We start from the raw sequence: 22,072 nt of genomic DNA, 5'->3' as shown, positions 1-22,072 counted from the left end.
CACATTTTTGGCCCTGTTTGTCCTTTACATTGCTTTCCTACCTAGTTCATCACAATCATTGTCTATTTCCTTGGGATTTCACATCCTTACCAACTTGATGGTAAAAAACTAGTCTCAATCTCATGCCTGGGTTTAAAAACATATATTTTTTTAAATTTATTTATTTTTGGTTGCATTGGGTCTTCGTTGCTGCGCGGTGTGCGGGCTTCTCACTGCAGTGGCTTCTAGTTGTGGCACGCGGGCTCAGTAGTTGTGGCGCACAGGCTTAGTTGCTCCGCGGCATGTGGGATCTTCCCGGACCAGGGCTCGAACCCGTGTCCCCTGAATTGGCAGGCGGATTCTTAACCACTGTGCCACCAGGGAAGCCCTAAAAACATACTTTTTAGAGAACTTTTTTCTTATTATGACAATAATTTTCTTATTATAATAGTAGAAGTGTATACTCATTTTTTTTAACATAAGAAAATGAATATCCAAAATCTCACCCTCATGTAGAGGTAATCACTATTAACACTTTTTAAAAATAAGAATGAATTTGTTACATTTTATGACATTTAAAAACTTCATCCTCATCAGTATTTTAGCAGGTTACATGATATTCTATTTTTATGAATATATCATAATTTTTTTAACCAAGCTCCTTTTCTTGGATATTTACTTTGTTCTGGTTTTTTGCTTGTTTGTTGGTTTGGGTTTTTAGTAAATCATGAGCACTGTTTCATAATCATTGTTAATTTAAGTAGATACTCTTTCCTCATTACCTGTTCAGCGCGTCCTACAGCAGTGGTTCTCACACATAAGCATGGCTCAGAATCACTGGGAGGGCTTGGGAAGCTAGAGATTGCTGAGCCCCATCTCCAGAGTTTAGGATCTGTAGGTCTGGGTGGGGTCTGAGAATTTGTATTTCTGTCAAAGATTTCTGGTAGTGCTTATGCTGTTGATTTGGGGGCCACACCTTGTGAACCACCATCTTATTCTTCTTTCCAAGAACCTAATATCACCTGTGTCCTCAGTTTCCTTTCTTTGAACCTGCTGCAATTGGGTTTTTACTCTGTGGAGGAGGAAGTTCTGTAGTGGTCTCACATTCTTTTCCCATTCATGACTGTAAGTCCCTTTCATCAGCACATCTTTCCAAGTGGCACACACTCACACTGATTTTCAAAGTTAGGTGTCTTTTTCCTGCATTGCCACTCCCAGAAACCTCAGCTAGTAACAAAGCAAGGGTAAACAAAAGTTCTTTTTCCCAGACTCTGACATTTTACATCCCTTATTCTCCCTGCATCTGCCTGTCTGCCTCACAAAGTTGTTGTGATGGGCAACATCGATTCAAAATGGATAGAGTAGAATATTACAGGTGCTTGTGAGCTGGAAGGAGCTGTGGACCCAGAAGTGGGGAGGCATTACAATTAAACTTCCCATTATTATGTATTTGTAGGGAAATGGTTGGAAGCTTAGGTTCTGGAGTTAGAACTGGATTTTTATCTGGGCTCTGATACTTACTAGCTTTGTGAGCTTAGGCAAATCACATCTCGGAGCCTGATTTTCCTCACCTGTAAAATGGAGGAACTAATACCTTTGTTGCAAGGAGATTGCAAGAAATCGAAATAATATGTGCAAAGAAGTCGGGACAGAAACAACTCAGTAAATGGTAGCTGTTGTGTTTACTAAATAATTGTTTTAATTTTTTTTCCTGGCCTTTTCTCTGCTGCGGGTCTGGAAAGGAATCCATTGATCGTAGGGATCTTTTCGGCCCTGGCCCGAGTTTTCTATCATTTACAAAGATTCTGGTCACCTGCTCAGGCGGCGGCTCCGCGCGCCCAGCCGGCTTCGCTGAGGCCCTGTTTTTCGAGTATTTACGGTGCGCGGCCGCCCCAGCTCCCGCTCAAGTCTGCGCTTCCAGGTTCAGTTTCAGGGTCTCGCCGGCAGCCCCGGCCGGCGGGCGCGGAGCCGGCAGCGGGGCCAGAACGGCAGGCTCCTCTGGGGGCCCCGGAGTTGGGAGGCGGCGTCCGGGAGCCCCCCGAGGAGGATGGGCTGCGGACACAGCAGGCTGAGCTGCTGCAAACCCCCCAAAAAGGTAAAGGGCGCCGGCGGAGAAGTTTGCCTTCGGAGGGGAAGGAGGGTGCGGAATCACTCCGCCTCAGGGGACCCTCGGCGCCCCGGGTTCCCTCGGGTCGGCCGGGGATGCCGGACGGAGAACAGCTAGAGGCCGGCGCGGAGGGAGGCGGGGAAGACTCGGCCGGGCGGCGCTCTCTCCCCCACGGCCCTGGGCTGAGCCGCGCGGGGCAGCCGAGTTTACAAACACGGCCCCAGGGCCGGGGAAGGGCAGCTGATTCCGGCTGGCGGGCTGGGGAAATGCCTAGTGCCTATGGCAGGTGCCCTTTTCCTTCGGTCTGGGGCTGCTCGCTGTGTGGCCGTGGACATGTGACTTGACCTCTCTGGGCCTTGGGTTTTCCCACCATTAAAAGGCAGATTATCTCTAGGGCCGCTACTCGCACGCAGAGTGGTCCACGGCTTTACATCATCGGCATCACCTGGGACCTGTTAGAAATGCAGAATCTCTGGCTGTGCCCCAGACTTACTAAAATAGAACCTTTTAACAAGATGCCCAGGTGATTACACTACGCTTTAAAGTTTGAGAAGTGCTGGTTTAGAGCCTTTTCAGGCCCCGGAGCCGGTGCATGTGGGCTGTTCTAAGGGCAGCTGGGAGGGCCAACGAGGGGGTGGGGGAGATTTACCGCCTTCTGCTCCCCTTCCCTCCCTTCCTGTCCCTCCCCCAAGGGGCCTCCAAGCTGGGTCAGGGCCCGGGAGACTCTACTCGGGTTTCCTGCAGTGGGACCAGCTGCCCCTTGGGTTCTGACAAGCCCAGAAGGTCAGAGCCTGGAGCCAGAGGACAACCTGAGGCACAGAGAAGGAAGGGAGGACCCTCAAGTCCTGAGCCTTTTTCCTACGACTGCCTGCCCTCCAGCCAGGTGGGAATAGGTGGTCCTATAAACTTGATGATCAGTCCCCTGAGACCTCAAGAGGCGCCCCCCCCCCCACTGTGACACTATTTAGTAATTTTTCATTGAACTTGAGTGTCTGCTGCTTTGCCTGTGCTTGAGCACAAGCTTTTCTGCCTATTGAGTATGCAGTACTGTCCCCAACCTGGATGATTCTATTTCCTGCCCTGTGCCTAGTCCAGGGAGAAGAGTTTCTGTCCCAAGTACAGTGCCTCCCCCGCTTTCCTTGCTCCTCCTTTATTCCCAGTTCAGAAAACCTCACCGAGCTCTGACCCAGAAACCCTCCTGTCTTCCCTGGCTCCGACAGGGAAACTGAGGCTTGCCTCCATCAGTGGAAGCAGAGGCTGGCTGATGGGATGATGAACACATAAACCTGAGCCTGGCTTGAGACTTATAACGAACTGGTGATAGGAGGACATCGATCCTCAGTGTTAATCCTAGCTCTGCCACCAACATCCTGTGTGACCCCAAGTAAGCCATTAGCACTCTCTGGGCCTCAGTTTCTCCCTCTATATGGAGAGGGAGGGCAATGAGCAGGATGATTTCTGAGAGTCTGAGAATCTGTGTTCTCTGCACCTGTGTCAACCTCTTAGTCTGCAAAGTGGGCCAAGGGTGAATTCCATCTACACAGCGGTGGGAGGAGACTGGAGGAGGAGCCCTGTTCCAGGCCTTGACTCTTCCATAGTCCAGAAGAGGAGACCACAGTGAGCATGGGTTCCCCTGCCTCGTGGCCTTTCTGAAAGCCTCGCCAGCTGTCCCTGTCTGTCCCTGGCACAGCCTGAACTGGACCCCCTTTCTCAAGCTGTGAAGGGCAAGTCAAGTCAGCAGAGACTATCCCTGTGGGAAAGGGCCTTGGGTACCACCCGGGCTGATGCACCCAACATACAGATGGGAGGTTAAAGCCTGGAGAAGGAAGGGTCTTGACTGAGGTCACAGAGCAACTTAGAGTAGAACCCAGATATCCAGTCCCCTAGCCCAGTGTTCTTTGTGTCTGCCCCTACTCGGTGCTTCCAGTGGCTTCCTGTTGATTCCAAAGCCCTTTGGCATTAAAGCCTTTACCCTGTTGCCTCAGAGCAGCCTGGCTTTTCTTCCTGCCCCAGCAGTGCCAGGCCCCTGCTCCTGAGTGGCAGGATTTATAAGCTGATTTTGTTTAAAGTTCACGCCTGTCTCCATCCCTTCGTGCTGTGCTTCTGCCCAGGTTCTCATCCAGGTGCCAACCCCTAGAAGGCATGAGCTTCCAAGCTCATCCCCAGTAGGCTCTCAGCCCCCCTGGGGAGAGGGGGCCTCTGAGGATGGGATGTACAAAAATGAGCTTAGACCGCAGGAGGCTCAGGTCACGACAACAGTGACTCACCCTGAGTGGCAGTTGACAGAGTACTTTCACATCCTGCCGACCTCACAGAAGCCTGGAAGCCAGGCTAAGCTGCCGAATCTTCCCCGCTTTATAGGGGAGGAGACTGAGGTTCAAGGGAGGAGTGATGTCACGTAGTCAGCTGGTGGCCAAGCCGTGCAGTGGGGCCTGGTTTCCTGCCCTCCCGGCTAGTGCTCACTGCCCCGCACAGAGCCCAGAGCAGGTGCTACATAAATATTTGAGTGAGTGAATGAGGGCCACATGAGAGCCCGACTAGGGGTTAGCCCAGGGTGTGGCAGGAGTGTCTCATCCAGCTTTGAGAGACACAGGAAGGCTTCTTGGATGCGGGCACGCCTTGGCCGAGTGTTGAAGGTTTGGTAGGAGTCACCCGGTCGAGGCAGAAAAGGCAGTCTGGGCAGAGGCTGAGCCCGAGAAGCACAGAGTGGCAGTGCTGGTTGTGGAGGGCGCGCGTGGCCAGCTGTGAGGAATGAGGCCGGCGCTCTCAGCGGGGACTTCGCTGGCTAGGGACAGGGGCTTGACCACTAGGACTTCTCAAGGTCCCTCCAGGGGCCAGGCCCTGAGGGTTTGCTGAGTCCCGTGGTCAACAGTGCCTGGTGGCCTTAGCTGACCAGCTGTCCTAGATCCCACTGAGAGGCCTGACCTGGGGCCGAGTGTTACTGGGACTTTGGGGGAAAGTTGAAATCCTGGTGAAAAAATGAGTGGGCATCCCTAGCAGGCTGGATGTGGATACCGAAGAACCACCTGCATTGTGTGGTCCTTCCGAAACCCTTTTTGGTAGAGACCGTGGCTGACGTGGCCACATCCCTGAGAGGATTTGGGAGAAGGCCAGACAGAAAGGGGAGGGGCTGAGGAAGCAAGCCCATGGACCTGCCTGTAGGAGTGACATGGAGAGTACGCAGGGGCCTTCCATCCCCAACAGGTTACCCGTCTGGGCCCAAGGTGGGGAGGGACAGCTAGTGCCTCATGGTCAGTCCCCTGTATGTGTGCCTGGTGTCCCCAGGGCTTCGGCTCTGGTGCCGGAGCTCTGAGCAGCGCATCAGAGACCCTGGCTCAGCACTGCTCCTGGAGCCAGGCCTCGCGCAACAGGTTCTCTGTGGTCAGTAGCCCTTCAGGAGGGTTTCCATGTAGCAGGCCAGGTGAGAGAGGCAGAGATGCAGAAGTGAACACCATGGGAGAGCCTGGCATGGGCACAGCTAATTCTGAGACAAAACCATAGACACTTAGGACATGGACTTTAGAACTGGGTCCACATATTCATTTATTAACTCAGCTGTCCGACTCTGGGCCACGTGCCACTTCAGTCCTGGCTCCATCGTGGATCCATTAAGTGACCGTGGAAGGGACTTGGCTTTTCCGTGCCTCAGTTTCCTCATCTGTAAAATACGTGTGATGTTAGCTCCTGAGTCATAGGGTTCTAAGATTAGATGAAAGAATGCATGTAATAGAGCCCCTGATACACCAACTGGTAAGTGGCACACCCTCGATAAGACGGAATGTGGGTGAGGACATCACCGCCTGGATTGTACCCAAGGAAAGCAAACAGGGTTGCGGAAGACAGGGGGACATTAATGTCCTTGGCAGGCTGTTGGGTTAGGAAGATGAAGCCTGGAGCCTGGCCACTGCCTTCCAACCTCTGAAGTGTTGTCAAGCGGCATGGGCACAGGGCACAGCCTTGTTCTCTGGTTCCAGGAGGCAGAGTTGTGGCCAATGAGGGGAAGCTAAAGGGAGCCAGATTCTACTTCTCACCAGGAAGAAAGGTAGTGAGTTCCCCATCCTGGAGTAGTTCAAGCAGAGGTCAGCTGCGATTGTGGCAAAAATAGAAGAGAGGATGCAAGCCTCGGACGAGGAAGTACTTAGGATTCAACTCAAGACATCTCATTATTGTGATTACTATAATGTTTGAGGCAAAATTTCAGAATTTGGAAAAGTGTAAAGAAGTTTTAAAGTAGTTTTTAATCCCCATGAAGAGGTAGCCTCTGTGTACATTTCAGCGGCATTCTTTCTACTGTTTTCCTACATGTATGGTATATGTGAATGTGACTATGTTTGCAGAATTGGGAAAATATTTTATCTTATTTATTTATTTGATATTTATTTATGCATTTGTTTTTTGGCTGCGTCAGGTCTTGGTTGCAGCGTGCGGGCTTCTCTCTAGTTGTGGCGCGAGGCTCCAGAGCTCGTGGGCTCTGTAGTTGTAGCGCGGGGGCTTAGTTGCCCCACGGCGTGTGGGATCTTAGTTCCCCGACCAGAGATCGAACCCACGTCCCCTGCATTGGAAGGTGGATTCTTAACCACTGGACTGCCAGGGAAGTTCCTGGGAATATATTTTAAATGATTATATTCTAGTTACTTAATATTTTGTTGGGGGCATTCTCCCATGTGAAATAGTCCACAGAAATGTGATTTTTAATGGCCATCTAATGTTCTGTGGATGTTCTGTGGCTTATTTAACCAGTTTGGACACTTGGTTATTTACACTCCCCACTCCTACCCACCCTTGTGTTTTCATCCTAAGCCGGGAGACTGTGCCTTTTTGTCAGAGGGGAGAGGTTGGGGGAGGGAGGGCCTCCAGGGAGAGGTGTCATCTTGGCTGGGTTTTGAAGGTGGATGGGGGCCAGACACTTGTGCCAGGGTGAATGGGGTACACAAGAGGCGGGACCCCTGACACCTGGTCGGTAGGAGCAGGGCAAATCTGACCTTTGAACTTGCTTTGCCAAGGGTGGGACAGAGGGTCTATGAAAGGAAACTGCCTTTCCCTGGCACTGAGCCCTCTGTCCCAAACATTGTGGGGACGTTGCTGTGTATGTGGCCTCCGAGCTTTGCCCAACCCCCAAAATGATGCCCCCCCCACCGGAAAAATCATCCTAGTTAAAGTCAATACAGGCTTCCATATATATGACCTCTGACAACCTTGTGAGGTTCAATGCCAGATTTCTATGTTATAAAGAGACATCTGTGCCCTGTGACCTAAAACCTATCAGAATAATTCCTAATAATCCTTGCCTTGGACACACAACCTTTGGTAACACATTTTCTGCACATGTACATGTTTTTTAATTCTGTTCCTTTGTAGCTGAATTCCCAATCAGCTAGCATAGGTCCCTGAGAGCCTGAGATGCCCCCAGCCACCTCAGGACTTCCATTGCTGCCTCAGTTGGGTGTTGAGTTTGGGGCCCATGCTTCACGTCATCACTTGTATTTTTTTGTTATAAAAAGGGCCGAAAAGATAAAACTTCAAATCGTTCGTCCAGAAACAGGATACCATATAAGTCAAGATGGTGACACTCCTGGTAGGAGGGACTGCCACCAGACATCTCAGTGTTCATAGGTTGGCTAGTAAGCAAAAGTCTGAAATCTACCTGAAAAAGAGTTCCAAGAGACCTCAGTATAACATTCATGAGAGTTCATGTTCAAAAACCAAACTTGGAAAAAGTTGGGTAGCCCCCATAAAAGGAAGAGTCTGATGGATGGCCTGAATCCTGGCTCTGACATCTCGGGGTGCACTTGGGTTTCCATCCTCAAGGCCTGCACTTTGTTCTCTCAGTGTCCTCTACCCTCAGAGCACTGTGAGCCATCCCGGATGACTGGTCGACCAGGGTCTGGGCCAGGAAGGGAGCAGGACCTGCAGGTGGGTGCAGGGGGAGCTCCCGGGGCCCCGCCCCAGGCAGAGAGAAGGAGAGAAAGAAAATGAGAAATTCCATCTATCTTTAGCATAGATAGATCTAAATCTATCCATCACCCGAAGACAAGCCATCGACTTCTCTCACCAGGTAAATGTGAATCCTTAAAAATCATTTATCTTGTGTCACTTTATTTTCAAATCTGAATCTTCCAGAACATCTAGGCCAAATGCCTCACAATACATCCATGCCACACCCATGCTTTCCCCCCAGATAAGTGATGTACAAACTGACCTACTTCCAGTTTTCCTTCCTCCCCAGCAGTGAAGTTCTTTTTCAGAGTGTACAACGAACCTTGTCATTTCTCCACCGCCCCGTACAACCCTACCCCCTGCCCTCTCCTTGAGAAAACAGCTCTGACATCAGAAAAGTTATCTGTAATGGATTTTTTATGTTTGTTTATTTGTGGCCGTGCCACGCGGCATGCGGGATCATAGTTCCCTGACCAGGGATCAAACCCGTGCCCCCTACAGTGGAAGCACGGAGTCTTAACCACTGGACCGCCAGGGAAGTCCCTTTAATGGATTGATTAGTGTTCCTACCCAAACTCATGTACACCCAGAACCTGTGAGTATGACCTTATTTGAAACAGGGTTTTTGCATATGTAATCAGTCAAGATGAGGTCATACTGGATGATGGTGGGCCCTAATCCAAGGACTGGTGTCCTTGTAAGAAGAGGGAACTTTGGACACAGATACACGGGGAGAAGGCCATGTGATGACAGAAGCAGAGATTGGAGTGATGCAGCTACAAGCCAAGGAACGCCAAGGATTGCTGACGACCACTGGAAGCTAGGAGAGAGGGATGGAACAGAAACTCCCTCAGAGCCTCCAGAAGGACCCAACCCACCTGATACCTTGGCTTGGGACTTCTAGCCTTCAGAACTGGAAGAGAATAAATTTCTGTTGTTTTAAGTCACCAGCGTCGTGGTGATTTGTTACAGCAGCCCTAGGAAACATATATATTTTAAGGTTAATTACTCCCCACCCTCTCTCACCCCTCCCCCACCTTGCCACCAGTAGAAATGGGCAGGAAGAACCCAGTGGCTCCCCTTTGGAACCATGGCTTGGCAGAAGAGTACGGAACACTGCAAACAAGGAGGCGCTTGGACAAGGCCCAAGTGCTGTTGGACACCAGCTGCAGCATCTGCAGAGGAAAGCGCACTGGGCCGGGGGTCAAGAGTGGGTCCCACTCCTGCCTCTTTCACTAACTTGCTGTGTGATCTCAGCTGGTTCTCTCCCCGGGCCTTGATATCCCCACCTGTAAAATGATCGCCATGGCTGCTTTTAGGTTCCAAGAGAGGTATTTATTCTGCCTGTTGTCGTTCATTGTACACAAGTCAAACCTGAATACACTATGGTTTGAAAAATTCTAAGAATTTAGGCAAAACTGAAGCTCCCCCTCCTTGACTGCAATAATTCTAGTCCTTTCTCTAGAGATGATGACTGACTGCCATCAGTGTGCGCTTTTCTAGGTAGTTTTTCCTGTGTATTTACGTACAGTAGAAATAGTGTATTTTGCCTATTGATATTCTACCTAATGGCTTTCCACGCTTGTTGGTAAATTCCTACTTTGTTTTTGTTTTTGTTTTTTTTGTTTGTTTTTCTTAAATTAATTTATTTATTTTTGGCTGTGTTGGGTCTTCGTTTCTGTGCGAGGGCTTTCTCTAGTTGTGGCAAGTGGGGGGCCACTCTTCATCGCGGTGCGCGGGCCTCTCACTGTCGCGGCCTCTCTTGTTGCGGAGCACAGGCTCCAGACGCGCAGGCTCACCTACTTTGTTTTTTTAAACATATGAGTGGCATTGCCTAGTGTTATATACCTTAGTGTATTGAGCTGGTGCCCTGTTGTGGATATGAGCCTGGTTTCCAGCGTTTCCCTGTTACAAGTGACCCCGCCCTGAGCACCCTGGAGGAGCCACGGTCCTCGCTAATGGGTGCAGGTCTCTGCTGGCCGTGCTATGGCAGGGTGGGGGTGCTTGCCGCGTGTACCTTGCGAGGTGGCTGCTGGGCTCTGTCATCTTCTGCTCCAGGCACTGCAGCCCCCGCTTTTACATCCTCTCCTCAGGAGCTGCTCAAGAACAGAGGGTGGTATGAAGGGTTCAGGACACCCCGCAGACCCTCCTGAGCAAGGGCCCCTCCTTCCTTGTCCTGCAGAGAAGCCCTCTCCATGCAGGGGCTGACAGCTGCGTGTGTCCAACTGCCAGCTCTGCCGTGCCTGGAGCCAGCGAGCGTGACAGGACTGATAGAGGATGAGGTGTCAGGATGACCTCACTCTGCCCCTTCCTTTGCATCCACAGCATACCCAAACCAGAAGGGCCCTGATGTATCCCATTGCCCGACTGCATGCCAGAGAGAGGAGGAAACAGAAGCCCAGAGAGGGGAGGGTGCTTCCCCAAGGTCACACAGCAAGCAAGTAGCAAGTTAGGGGCCTGACTCTAGACTCCGACTGGGGAGTTTGCCATTGGGTTGGTGAGACGGGTGGATATCCAGCCGTGTATCTATGCCCTCAGCCCGTCTCTTCCCCCGCTGTGGCCACTGACACCGTTTTCTGTCCCACTCCTTCAGGGTCCTTCTGCCTGGTGGGCTGACCCAAATGCTGGAAATGGTACCGAGTGCTTCTGCCAGCTCCGGGCCCTCTCAGGCGAGCAGAGCTGGCAGACCCCCTGGGAGGCTGATACAGGACAGGAAAAGGTGGGCTCTAGGGAGGAGGGAAGGGGATATGGTATACTGGAAACCCTTTCCTAGGCCTCAGCCTCTCCATCTGTGAATGAGGGGTTGGGCCCTGCGCTCACTGTCTGCCATGGGTGGGCTCAGCAGGTGCGTGGGAGGGAAGTGGTTCTGTCCTCCCCTGAGATCTCTTTCGTCAGCTGGTCAGATGGGAGGGATGGAGACCACATCCGCCCCTGACTTGGGGTGTTCTAGGGGCATTGCAGGTATTCAGAGAATGGGCGGGGCCTCCTGACACAGCTGAGAGGTACTGGCTGGTGCTCCTACCTTTCGTTCGGTTGCGTGGTCACGTCGGTATGTCCCCAGGCAGACACTGGCTGATGCTGACGCCGTCATGTGTAAAATGAACAAGTTGAAGTCAATCTTTGGTGTCCCTGGCTGCGTGAAAATGGAATCACATTCAGGCATTGCTTTGGCAAAATACTTCTGCCCATCTTAGAGATGGGGAAGCTGAGGCCTGTGGTTATGGTGTTCTTACATCTGAGGCTCTGTAGTTTGGGTGTGAACGCTATCATTTCTCAACAGCCCTGAACATTTAGGTCCTGCCTCTCCTCCACCCGAAGCCCTGGGGGCCTCCGCCTCCACAGGCCTCCGCCGCCACCTCCTTCCTGCCTCTACCCTCAGCCAGTGGTCTCTGCTGTGGTTGTTCAGATCCCGAAACCAGTGGTGCCAGGGGCCCCACCCACGCTGAGTTCTGATACCGGAAAGGCAGCTCTGATACTGCAGAGGGTTGTGACATGAGTCCCTTGAGGCTCAGAATCCCCTAAACGTTCGGCTACTTGGATCAATCTGGCGCGTGCACGAAGGACGCGGAAGGGGCTCCGCCTCGAGTCTGGATTCCCTTTAGGGCTCTGTTCCCTGCTTTGTGGCCTCTGACAAGCACTGCTCACCCCCACTCTGGGCCTCAGTTTTTCCATCTGGAAATAGGAGGTGAGGATTGGAATAAACTGTCTCCAGGGTCCCTTCCATCCCTGTCTTCTGGGTCCCAGTAAGCCTTCCTCAGCCAAGGTGGGTGTGACAGAACTATGTGGCCAAGGGAAGCCAGGGCTGTGGTTTATGGGGATGGCAGAGGAGCTTGGTGAACTCTTACGGGTCCTTTGATTACTAAATTCTCGAAGCTAAACAGGAATAATGAGGCCATAAATCACACCATTCAATCAGATATACACAATGCCTGAAGGCCCATGAAGAAGATGGAGTGATGGTCCCTAAAGCAAGGTTAGACCAAGTGTCTTCAGGAAAGGCCGAGCCAGCCTCAGGGCTTGGCTTCCATCCTAGTGGGATTCCCAAGGGAAGGAATAGCTGGGAAGTTTCTACCCAAGTTGCTTCTGCCTTTCTCATTCTTTCCTGATGAGGCTCGGAATTTGAGGGAAGTGAGTCTATCCTGGACACTTTAGTATGAGACTATGAAAATTCACCCCAAATTACTACAACCTGAATAATACTCAACAGAGCCCCCTGGGACTCTGTTAATGTTGGTGGGTTTTACATACCGCCTGCACTAGTTAAACACTTGATGCTTACCGGAGGTCTTTACTTGTTGAACATCAGGGATATTTTATAGAATTATTGACGGTTAGAGTTGAGGGCCCTCTGAGATCACTCAGTCAGTTCAACCTGCAAAATGAAGTTTGCCTCTTCTCGTATGCTACCAGTGACAGGGAGCTCACTACTACCACCCCACCCTCCAATAAGGCAGCCTATCTCTATTTGGGACAGTTCTGAGATTCTTCATATTGCACTTGAAACTTCTAGTCCTTGGACACCATCTTGCCCTTCAAGGCCGTGGACCACACACTAGCAGCTTCTACCTCATGGCAGTCCAGCAGAGATTTGAAGATGGAGTCCTGAGTTTTTTCTTTTTGTTTTTGTTTTTTGCCTATTCTCAAGGCTGATCAACTATTGTTAACAGTCCCTCCTGTCACTTGGTTTGAATCTCCTACCACATCCTGTCAGCTCCTCTTGGACACCTTCCATTTGGTCAATTTACCCTCCAAAATGCAAGCATATTCGAGAGGGTCTCGCCAGGCCCAGTCCGAGCTTGCCTGGCTTCCTCACGGCTCTGGGCCCTGTCCTCCCGCTCTGCCTGGACCCTGTCTGCTTTCGGAGCCGTGTTCTACCGCGGACCAGGTTTGCTTCTGGTTGAACCCAGAGCAGAGCTCTGGTCTGCTTGACAGCAAGGAGCTGGGCCCCAGAACGGTGCATGTCACCAAGATGGAGGGGCCCTGTCTCCAGCCCTCTTAGTTGAAGGGCTGCCCTGGAGCCCAGAAGGACGGAGGAGAACGTCTGTTCCAACCCTGACCCATCACAGATAGGTCCAGAGAGGGGACAGCACTTCCCTCAAGTCACACAGTGAAGCTGGAACCTGGGTCTCCTGGCCTCTCCCCCAGTGCTGGGTTCTCCCTCCATCCTGTGCTGCTAGCTGCCACCTCATAGCTTTCTTCGCCCAAGTTTCATTGACACAGGAAGCTGCCATCCCTCTTCCAGAGCTCAGGCCGGATGCCCCTCCCAGTCTGAGGCCGGCCCCACTCTGCTTTTGGAAGGGAAAATTTTTGTGGCCCCCTCCCAGCTCCTGTTCTCTCCCACTGCAGGGTGAACTCTGCTCCATGACCTCTGAGGAGGAAGCAGCCAAGGCCCCACCGTGGGAATTTTCCATGCAGCAGTTGCTTATCGATTCCTGCTCAGCTCTGGGCTGTGTGTCCTCAGGCTTTGGGGAGCCTCAAAATCACCTGGGTGGGTTGGTAGATCGGAGCTTCCCAGCACACACACACACCACCCTCGGATGCTGTAGGTCTAGAACTGGGCCCGGGAGCTATGTTAAGCAAGGACTTCAGGTGGTTCTAATACAGGAGACCATCTATTAGGCCTGCAAATTCCTAGAAATATTGTTCTGGGCATCATAACAGATACTGGGGCAAATCCAAAGTCGATTTCAAAAATGGTCCCTGTCCTCAAGGAGCCCCTTGGACTAGCAGAAGTACAGATAACTGGGTAGCTACTCACATAGGTGTCTGAACAGGCCCTGGAGCGTAGCGCTGACAGGAGCTAACTCAGCCCTGGGGAGAGACCAAGTGGAAATAATATATGAGCTGGGCCTGGAGGCCTGAGAAATTCTTGACCATGTGTCATGCTGGGATGGTCTTGAACACACGGTTGTGCATCTTGGGGCCAGGAGCACAGTAGGTTGTTTTGGTTTGGTTTTGGCCTAGCAAATTGGTCAACATGAAAAAAAATTTTTTTAATTAAAAAAAAAAAAAAAAGACACTAGTCCATGTAGACAAGGTTGCAGTGAAACTGGCCTTCTGTGTGCTATTAGTGGGTGAGTTAATTGATAAAACTTTCTGGAAAGTAGAGCTAGTAATTTTATTTTATTATTATTTTTTTAATCTTATATTTCTGTTTTTTAATCTTATATTTCTGTTTTTTAAAAGTTTTATTTATTTTTGGCTGCATTGGGTCTTCATTGCTGCGCGCGGGCTTTTCTCTAGTTGCAGTGAGCGGGGCCTACTCTTCGTTGTGGTGCGCGGGCTTCTCATTGCGGTGGCTTCTCTTGTTGCGGAGCACAGGCAGAGCCAGTAATTTTAGATGTGTGAAAAATTTTATAAATCAGTATGTTCTCTAAAGCATGATTTGGAAATTAAAAAATGGAAATAATGTAAATATTCAACAGTGGATTTTTTTTTTTTTGGCTGTGCCGTGCGGCATGTGGGATCTTAGTTCCCCAACCAGGGATCGAACCTGTGCCCCCTGCATTGGGAGCGTGGAGTCTTAACCACTGGACCACCAGGGAAGTCCCTCAACTTTTTTTCCCTCAATGTGAAAAAAAACGATGTGGATTTTTTTTTCACATCTGGATTTATGTTTATTCACATGTGGGAGGGAATAACATTTTACAGTTAGATCACAAATGTCAGAAAGCTACTCAAAGTGGGAGCTTCATAGAAATGTTAGAGAGTGGAAGGAGATACATGAAGGCATTATTTTTTTTAAAAAGCAAATTCTTTGCGGTCAACATATTCTTGCAAAGTATTTAGAAAATGAAACACTCAGTTAGATATTGAGTAATATTAATGATTTAAAACCAGTGGAGGTTGTATGGATTAAAAAAACTTTCAACTGTGGATTATTGATTAAATGATTAAATTCACCCATAAGGATGTCATACTCAAGTCATTAAAATTAATATATTTACAGAATATTTAATGCCATGTAGTAAATGCTCATATTTGAAAAAGTAAGATGTAAGAAAGTATATATAATATTCCAATAATGAATAAATATGTATTATTTATTACCACTATAATTGGAAAAAGATGTTTACCAATACTTAAATATTAAGAAAATGGAGAGGAGAACAGTAGAGTGAGGACAGATTATGAGTCTTGAATGTCATTCTGGAGGAGTTATCCTGGAGGCAGGGGTGCCGTCAGGATCTGGAGACTCAAGCACAAGGCCATGTCCTGCCTAAGGTCTGGAAGCTGTTAGTGGAGAAGAGTTTTTCACCTTCTGTGCTGGTTATTTGGGAGAAGACAGTTTCTCATGAGCTTTATGAACTTTTTTCAGGCAACCTGAGGCCAGTAGCAGCCTAGAAGATCTAGGAAAGCACTGTGCGTCTTTGCTGTTGCCATGCTTTTCAAACATAACGTGATAACTGTCATAATGCCATGTTTGAGATCTTAGAATATGCCAGACGTTATAGGTGCCTTATCTCATCTAATCCTTTAAATAACCTCCTGAGGAAACCAAGGCTTGGAGAGGCCATGTAGTCACACAGTGTTGGATTTAGTATTTGAATCCAGATCTGGGTGATTTTAAATTTTTTATTTATTTATTTATTTATTTATTTATTTATGGCTGTGTTGGGTCTTCGTTTCTGTGCGAGGGCTTTCCCCAGTTGCAGCAAGCGGGGGCCACTCTTCATCGCGATGCGCGGGCCTCTCACTATCGCGGCCTCTCTTGTTGCGGAGCACAGGCTCCAGACGCGCAGGCTCAGTAGTTGTGGCTCACGGGCCCAGTTGCTCCGCGGCATGTGGGATCTTCCCAGACCAGGGCTCGAACCCGTGTCCCCTGCATTGGCAGGCAGATTCTCAACCACTGCGCCACCAGGGAAGCCCCAGATCTGGGTGATTTTAGACTCCCACAGTCCTTAATGATACTGTTCCAGTCTCTACTGTTCTGAGACCTTGTTCTTATGCTGATTTTGACATCGAGGTCCCGTTAGATAGTGTCTTACCTCCCCAGCTCCAGTTTCCTCCCTTGTAATAACCCTTGCCTCTCAGTGCAGTTGAGAGGAGCTGAAATCAGACGCTCAGAGTTCGAACGCCACAGGCGTCGTTGGGTGAAACTAAGACTTCCTCACCTCCACTTCACAAAGGAGGAAGTAGGAGCCCAGAGGAGGAAGGAGACTTGTCCAAATTTGTGGAAAAGCCAAGACTGGAATTCTGGAAATCTCACTCTCATAAAAACGTTGAGCAGATTAGTGTAACCAGTGGTGGCAACAGGGACAAGACAATCGTTGGTGTTTATCTCCCTCCTTCCTCCAGCCCAGGGTGGAGAGACTGGCTCCTGTCATTTCCCCAGAATCCTGTGTTGACAGCTTGTGCCTGGGCCAGGCGTCCCCTGTCCCCTGGGCAGGAGGGCAGAGACTTCACAGGGTGGGTGGAGGGAGGGTGACAGGCGTGCCAGCCACTGAGCAGATGTGGAGACCAGGGCCTGGGGGAAGCACTGTGCCTTGCTCAGTTTGCCAGAGTTTCACGCTGCACCAGGCCCTGTGCCAGGGGCAGGAGTAGAATGTTCTAGAAGCCTTCCCTTCTCTTCCCTCCTCAACTGGAAGTATGCTTTCTAGCAGCATTTCATTCATTCTCAAGTTCAGGAAATTGTTAATAATTTTTATTAATCTGTTATCACAGGAAAAAGTAAAGCTTTTCCTTTACAATGATAATTCACAATTGAATGCTTTCATAGCCTTTTCACAGGCTGACTTATTGAAGTGTTTTTTAAAATGGGGGCCTAGGGACTTTCCTGGTGGCGCAGTGGTTAAGAATCTGCCTGCCAATGCAGAGGTCACGGGTTCGAGCCCCGGTCCGGGAAGATCCCACATGCTGCGGAGCAACTGAGTCCGTGCGCCACAACTACTGAGCCTGCCCCTTAGACCCCGCGGGCCACAACTACTGAAGCCCGTGTGCCTAGAGGCCGTGCTCTGCAGCAAGAGAAGCCACCGCAATGAGAAGCCCGCACACCGCAACGAAGAGTAGCCCCCGCTCACAGCAACTAGAGAAAGCCCGCGTGCAGCAACGAAGACCCAATGCAGGCAAAAATAAATAATTAATAAAAATAAAATGGGGCCTAGAATATCTTTTTTTTAAATCAGAACACTTTTTCAAGGTATAATTGAGAAGTAACATATTAATTTCAGGTGTACAACCTAAGGATTCAATATTTATATACATTGTGAAATGATCACAATAAGTCTAGCTAACATCCTAGAGCATTTTGAAAAGTATACAAAATGGCTTAAATTTTTTTCTACCCCAGATCCTGGTCCAGTGGCCAGTGCCAGACTTTGACCAACTTTTCACCTCTCTGGGGTGAAATGAGAAAATTAAAGGTGTGAATGTGTGTGTAACATTGAGTAAGATGTTACTTCCCCTTTCCTGGAAGAACTATCTTGAGCTTTCCTTAATATACTTTGGAAGGTTAAAATGTCTTCTATTTTATGAAATGATAGTGATAGTCTGCAAATAATTTTTGTCAGCATCCTTTCTTGTCAACCCATATCAATTCTCCTATTTCAAAATATTATTTATGAAAACTGAAATCTGGGAGCCACTGCCTTGTGGTACAGAAGGCCCTTTTGCCTCAGTTCTCTCCTTTGATCAGATTCAACCCACACTGGCCAAGGTTGGTTAAAGTGCCCACTAGGTATGGCTCAAATACTTGGCTCTGCCAGTTGTCCCCTGATTTACCTTGATTGACTCCTCACCTGCCTCAGCCTTCTCATCTTTAAATTGGGGGGCATTCGTATTTCCCAGGGTCCTTCTGAAGATTACCTGAGATAGTATAGACAAGACAGCATAGTGCCTGGTACATCCTGGCTGCAGTATCTCACCCCCATCTGTCACATTAAGTACTGCTGTCTCCTTATAGTTGGGGAAACAGCCCTTCTAGCAGAGAAGAAGCATAGTAAAACATGGTTTGAACTTTGATGCTCTGCTTTCAATACAGGGAACTTGGCTGGAAGTTGTGGTAGCCACAAGCCCTGAGAGGGAAGGGGAATTGTCTCTGAACCGGGGGTTAGGAAGTTTTAGGACACCTAAAGGCCATAACTGGGGTGAGGGTAATAGCAGAAGGTCTGGCCAAGTCCCTAGAGAAGAAAGATAAGGGCAGAGAGGGGCCCATGCTTGGTGCCCTAGCCAAATCACAAGAATCTAAGGAGAGACCAACCAGCATCAAACTCCCTGCAGAGGGTTTCCCTGGCCAAGATGAGAAATTCTGCTCTGAGAACCCCTTCCCCACAGAGGGAGTGCTGCCTTGGGATGGTGAGGAAGGAAGCCTAAGTGAACTGGGCATAGAGCCGGGTTTGGCACGACTGGAATTCCTGTCTTGCCTTTAGAAGAATCTTACCATAGCATCCGTCCTCACATTGACCTCCTACCTTCTTCCTTCATCCTCTTTGTTGTCTCATTTCTTCCAGAGGTGCCAAGGACCAGATCAGCCTCCCAAACCAGAGCTGCAGGAACTGGGTCCCCTCAATGGTGACACAGGTGAGTAGGCAGCCCTATAAATGGCCTCCCTGACATCTATGAGATTTCCTACTTTATAATCAACAGACATGATATGGCTATTTAATTATCTCACAAGATTTTACTTAGGTTACATTAATAGGAGTATCATGTCTAAAATCAGGGAGGTGATGGTTCTTCCCTGTTCCCGACTATTGATACCACACCTGGAGTGCTGAGTTTATTTCTGGAAAATACATTTTCAGAGGAATCCAGAAAAAGTGGAGAGAGTACAGTGGAGAAAGATGAGGCTGGTGAGGAATCTGGAAACCATGTCTTGAAGGAACAGTTAAAGAAACAGAGGATGTTGCAATAAAACACAACAGTTCTCTCCAAGTGACTGAAGTGCCCTCATGGAGAAGAAAGATGAGGCTTGTTCAGTGACCAAGAGATCAGTACTAGGGCCTCAATGTAGCAGAAACAGGCTGGCAGAATTCAGTTCAGTCTCAAAGGATTTTTTGTGCAGTTGTTGGTTTAACATCATCAGAGATACTTCGTAATAGGACGAGCTCTCCATCTCTGAAAGTGTTTCATTACCACCTGGAGGCTGTCAGGGATATTGTAGATGAAGTTCAAGTACCAGATAAGCAACTGGGTCAGAATTCAGAGGTTCTCCAATCTGAATGTACATAAGAATTACCTGGGGGAGGATTTTGAAAAGTACAGATTCTGGGGCCTCACCACAGACCAACTAAATAAGGATCTCTGGGAGTGGGGCTGAAGACTCTGCATTGTTAGTGATGATAAATCTTTATAATAAGCTTCTCCCCAGTTGGGGCCAGTCTGGTACTGCTGACCAACGTTTGGGACCCTGAGCCAAATGATTTATGATAGCTGATCATGACCTCAGACTTCCTATCTTATGGACTGACCACAGCCTCTTTCCTCACATTTCTCGTCATATCTTGTACCCAACCTGGCCTATGAAGTTCTGTAGTAATATTACTACTACATTTACTTTTATTTATTTATTTATTTATTTATGGCTGCGTTAGGTCTTCGTTGCTGCTCGCGGGCTTTCTCTAGTTGCGACGAGCGGGGGCTACTCTTCGTTGCAGTGAGCTGGCTTCTCATTGCAATGGCCTCTCTTGTTGCGGAGCACGGGCTCTAGGCGTGCGGGCTTCAGTAGTTGTGGTACGTGGGCTCAGTAGTTGTGGCGCACACGGGCTTAGTTGCTCCGCGGCATGTGGGATCTTCCCGGACCAGGGATCGAACCCGTGTCCCCTGCATTGGCAGGAGGATTCTTAACCACTGTGCCACCAGGGAAGTCCCTATCACTACTACATTTATAATAATGCTAACAATGCTAGTATTAGCCTCCAATGCTTGTCATGAGCACCGAGGAATATTTAAAGAACATTTAGTGAACAATGAAGAAGAGTACTTATTGAGTACCTCCAAATGCCTGGCAATATACTTAGTGCTTTTTTAAATTCATTCATATGTTGTATTTTTTAGATTCTACATATAAGTGGTAACATACAGTATTGGTCTTTCTCTGAGTTAGTGCACTAAACATAATACCCTCTAGGTCCATCCATGTTGTTGCAAATGGCAGAATTTCATTCTTTTTTATGGCTGAGTAATACTCCTTTAGATGTATATACTGCATCTACTTTATCCATTCATATGTTGATGGACACTTAGGTTGCTTCCATGTGTTGGCTATTGTACACTTACTGCTTTTTATGCATAAGCTGGTAGAACAAGGTGGTAGTTCAGAATGTTTGCTGTCCTTTATCCCGATTGTGAACTGGGTAATCTTGGGCAGGTTACATGATTTCTTTGTCCCTCAGTTCCCTCATCTGTGACATGGGGATAATCATAGTGCCCACCACTCTGGGTGGTTGTGAAGATTCAGTGAGTAATACCTGTGAGATACTTGGAACAGAGCTGGGCATGTTTCTGAGCATGGTAAGCTCTCTTTATTCTTTACCTGCTGTTGTTATTTTTATCGCCATTGTTTTTTGACTTAATCATCTCAATAGCCCCATGAGGTAGGTATTATCATTATCCTGATTTAACGTATTGGGTAATTGAGGCTCCGAGAGGGTGGGTCCCTGCCTTAGGTGAGACCCAGAGCCTGTTGGACTCAGAGTGGCATCACCAGGCCTGTTTTGGGGTTTCCCTGTAGACTTCCTGTTTGCGTCTCCTCACTGTTCACAGCAGCCTCTCTGCCCCCCGCTTCGGGGGATGCTGAAGGTGAGGGGTCACACACTCAGACACAGGGCCCAGCAGGTAAAGTGTGTGACCAAGTGGCCCCTTACACGCGTCCTGTGTGAGGAGAGGTAAGGACAGTGGCAAACGGCAGAGCCACATCCTGGGTGGAGGGGAAGGCAACTGCCCCTCAGCCCAGCTCCTGCTTGACACTAAGTCACACACCGCCACTTCTTTGGCTTTTTCAAGATAAGTTGGAAATCTGTCGTACTAAGTAAAATCTGCCCAGTTATTAAGCATCAGCCACTATTTGTTTTTAATTTAGATATTGGGTAGAGCAGCGGTCCCCAACCTTTTTGGTACCAGGGACCATTTTCGTGGAAGACAGTTTTTCCAAGGACTGGGGCGTGGGGGGGGGGTGGTTTCCGGATGACTCAAGCGCATTACTTTTATTGTGCACTTTATTTCTATTATTATTACATCAGCTCCATCTCAGATCATCGGGCATTAGATCCCGGGGGTTGGGAACCCCTGGGGTAGAGCAAATAGCACCTTTATGGGCTGAACGTGTCCCGTGAGTTACCGGCTCTGCTATAGATCCCAGGGGCAAAATGAGACCCCTGGCTCCTGCACTTCATGAAGGAGGGTCTCCAAAGCCAGGGAGATTTAAGGGGCTGCCTCTGGAGGTTGATTCCCCCCAACTGAGACCATTCTTGAGGAGGAGACAGGCTCCCCACCCCTTAGCTTGAGCCTCATACACCCTCCCTGCTGGGCCTGGTCCCAACCTCTGCTCTGTGATTTTTTTTTCCTCCCTCACCTATAGCCACAGCTGCCCATCTCTGTGCATCTGAGGAGGCCGAGCAGCACCAGAAGTCTGTCACCAGAATTCTCCAGCAGCACGAAGAGGACAAGAAGAAATGGGCACAGAAGGTAAGTCCCAGCCCCTCTCTTTTCCTCCTGCTCTGCTAACCATGTTAACTCCCAGAGTGAGGCCATCTTTTGGTTTCATTGTTGGTGTAAGTATCTCTTACTTGTTTTGCCAGGAAGAGAGTCCTTTATCTGTTGAACAAATATTTGTAACTGCTGGCCTATAATTCATTATATTCATTCTATGCAATGAAAGGTGGGGAAACACTAACATAATAAAGGGCTCCCTGCCTTCAGTGGCATCAGGATTAGAAGATTCCAAAACCCCTTTCCACCTGGTAAATCTCTGGGAGCCCCGTTCTAAGCCCTAAAGAGGGCAAAGTCAGCCACACCTGCTGTGTCCTGGAGGCCTTGTGCCCTCTCTGGGCACGTGTCATTCCCATCACTCAGATCAGCGGGTAGGACTCTGATCACCAACCTCCAAAAGGC

At 49.1% G+C, this 22,072-nt stretch overlaps 1 protein-coding gene across 1 annotated transcript in view; it reads left to right on the top strand.

Annotated features, from left to right (window-relative positions):
* The first annotated feature begins 1,098 nt into the window (after positions 1–1,098).
* The window catches only part of CCDC69 (coiled-coil domain containing 69), a 34,645-nt gene continuing 13,671 nt past the window's right edge, over positions 1,099–22,072 (top strand). The window contains exons 1-4 of the mRNA XM_061188986.1: positions 1,099–1,104; positions 1,901–2,074; positions 18,472–18,541; positions 21,540–21,646. Coding sequence (XP_061044969.1) covers positions 1,099–1,104; positions 1,901–2,074; positions 18,472–18,541; positions 21,540–21,646 — 357 coding nt within the window. The remainder of the gene's footprint in view (positions 1,105–1,900; positions 2,075–18,471; positions 18,542–21,539; positions 21,647–22,072) is intronic.

This window comes from Eubalaena glacialis, chromosome 4, assembly GCF_028564815.1.
Source record: "Eubalaena glacialis isolate mEubGla1 chromosome 4, mEubGla1.1.hap2.+ XY, whole genome shotgun sequence".
In the NCBI taxonomy this organism is placed as follows: domain Eukaryota; kingdom Metazoa; phylum Chordata; class Mammalia; order Artiodactyla; family Balaenidae; genus Eubalaena; species Eubalaena glacialis.
The sequence above is the reverse complement of the archived record's forward strand: the minus strand, read 5'-3'. Positions and strand labels throughout refer to the sequence as shown.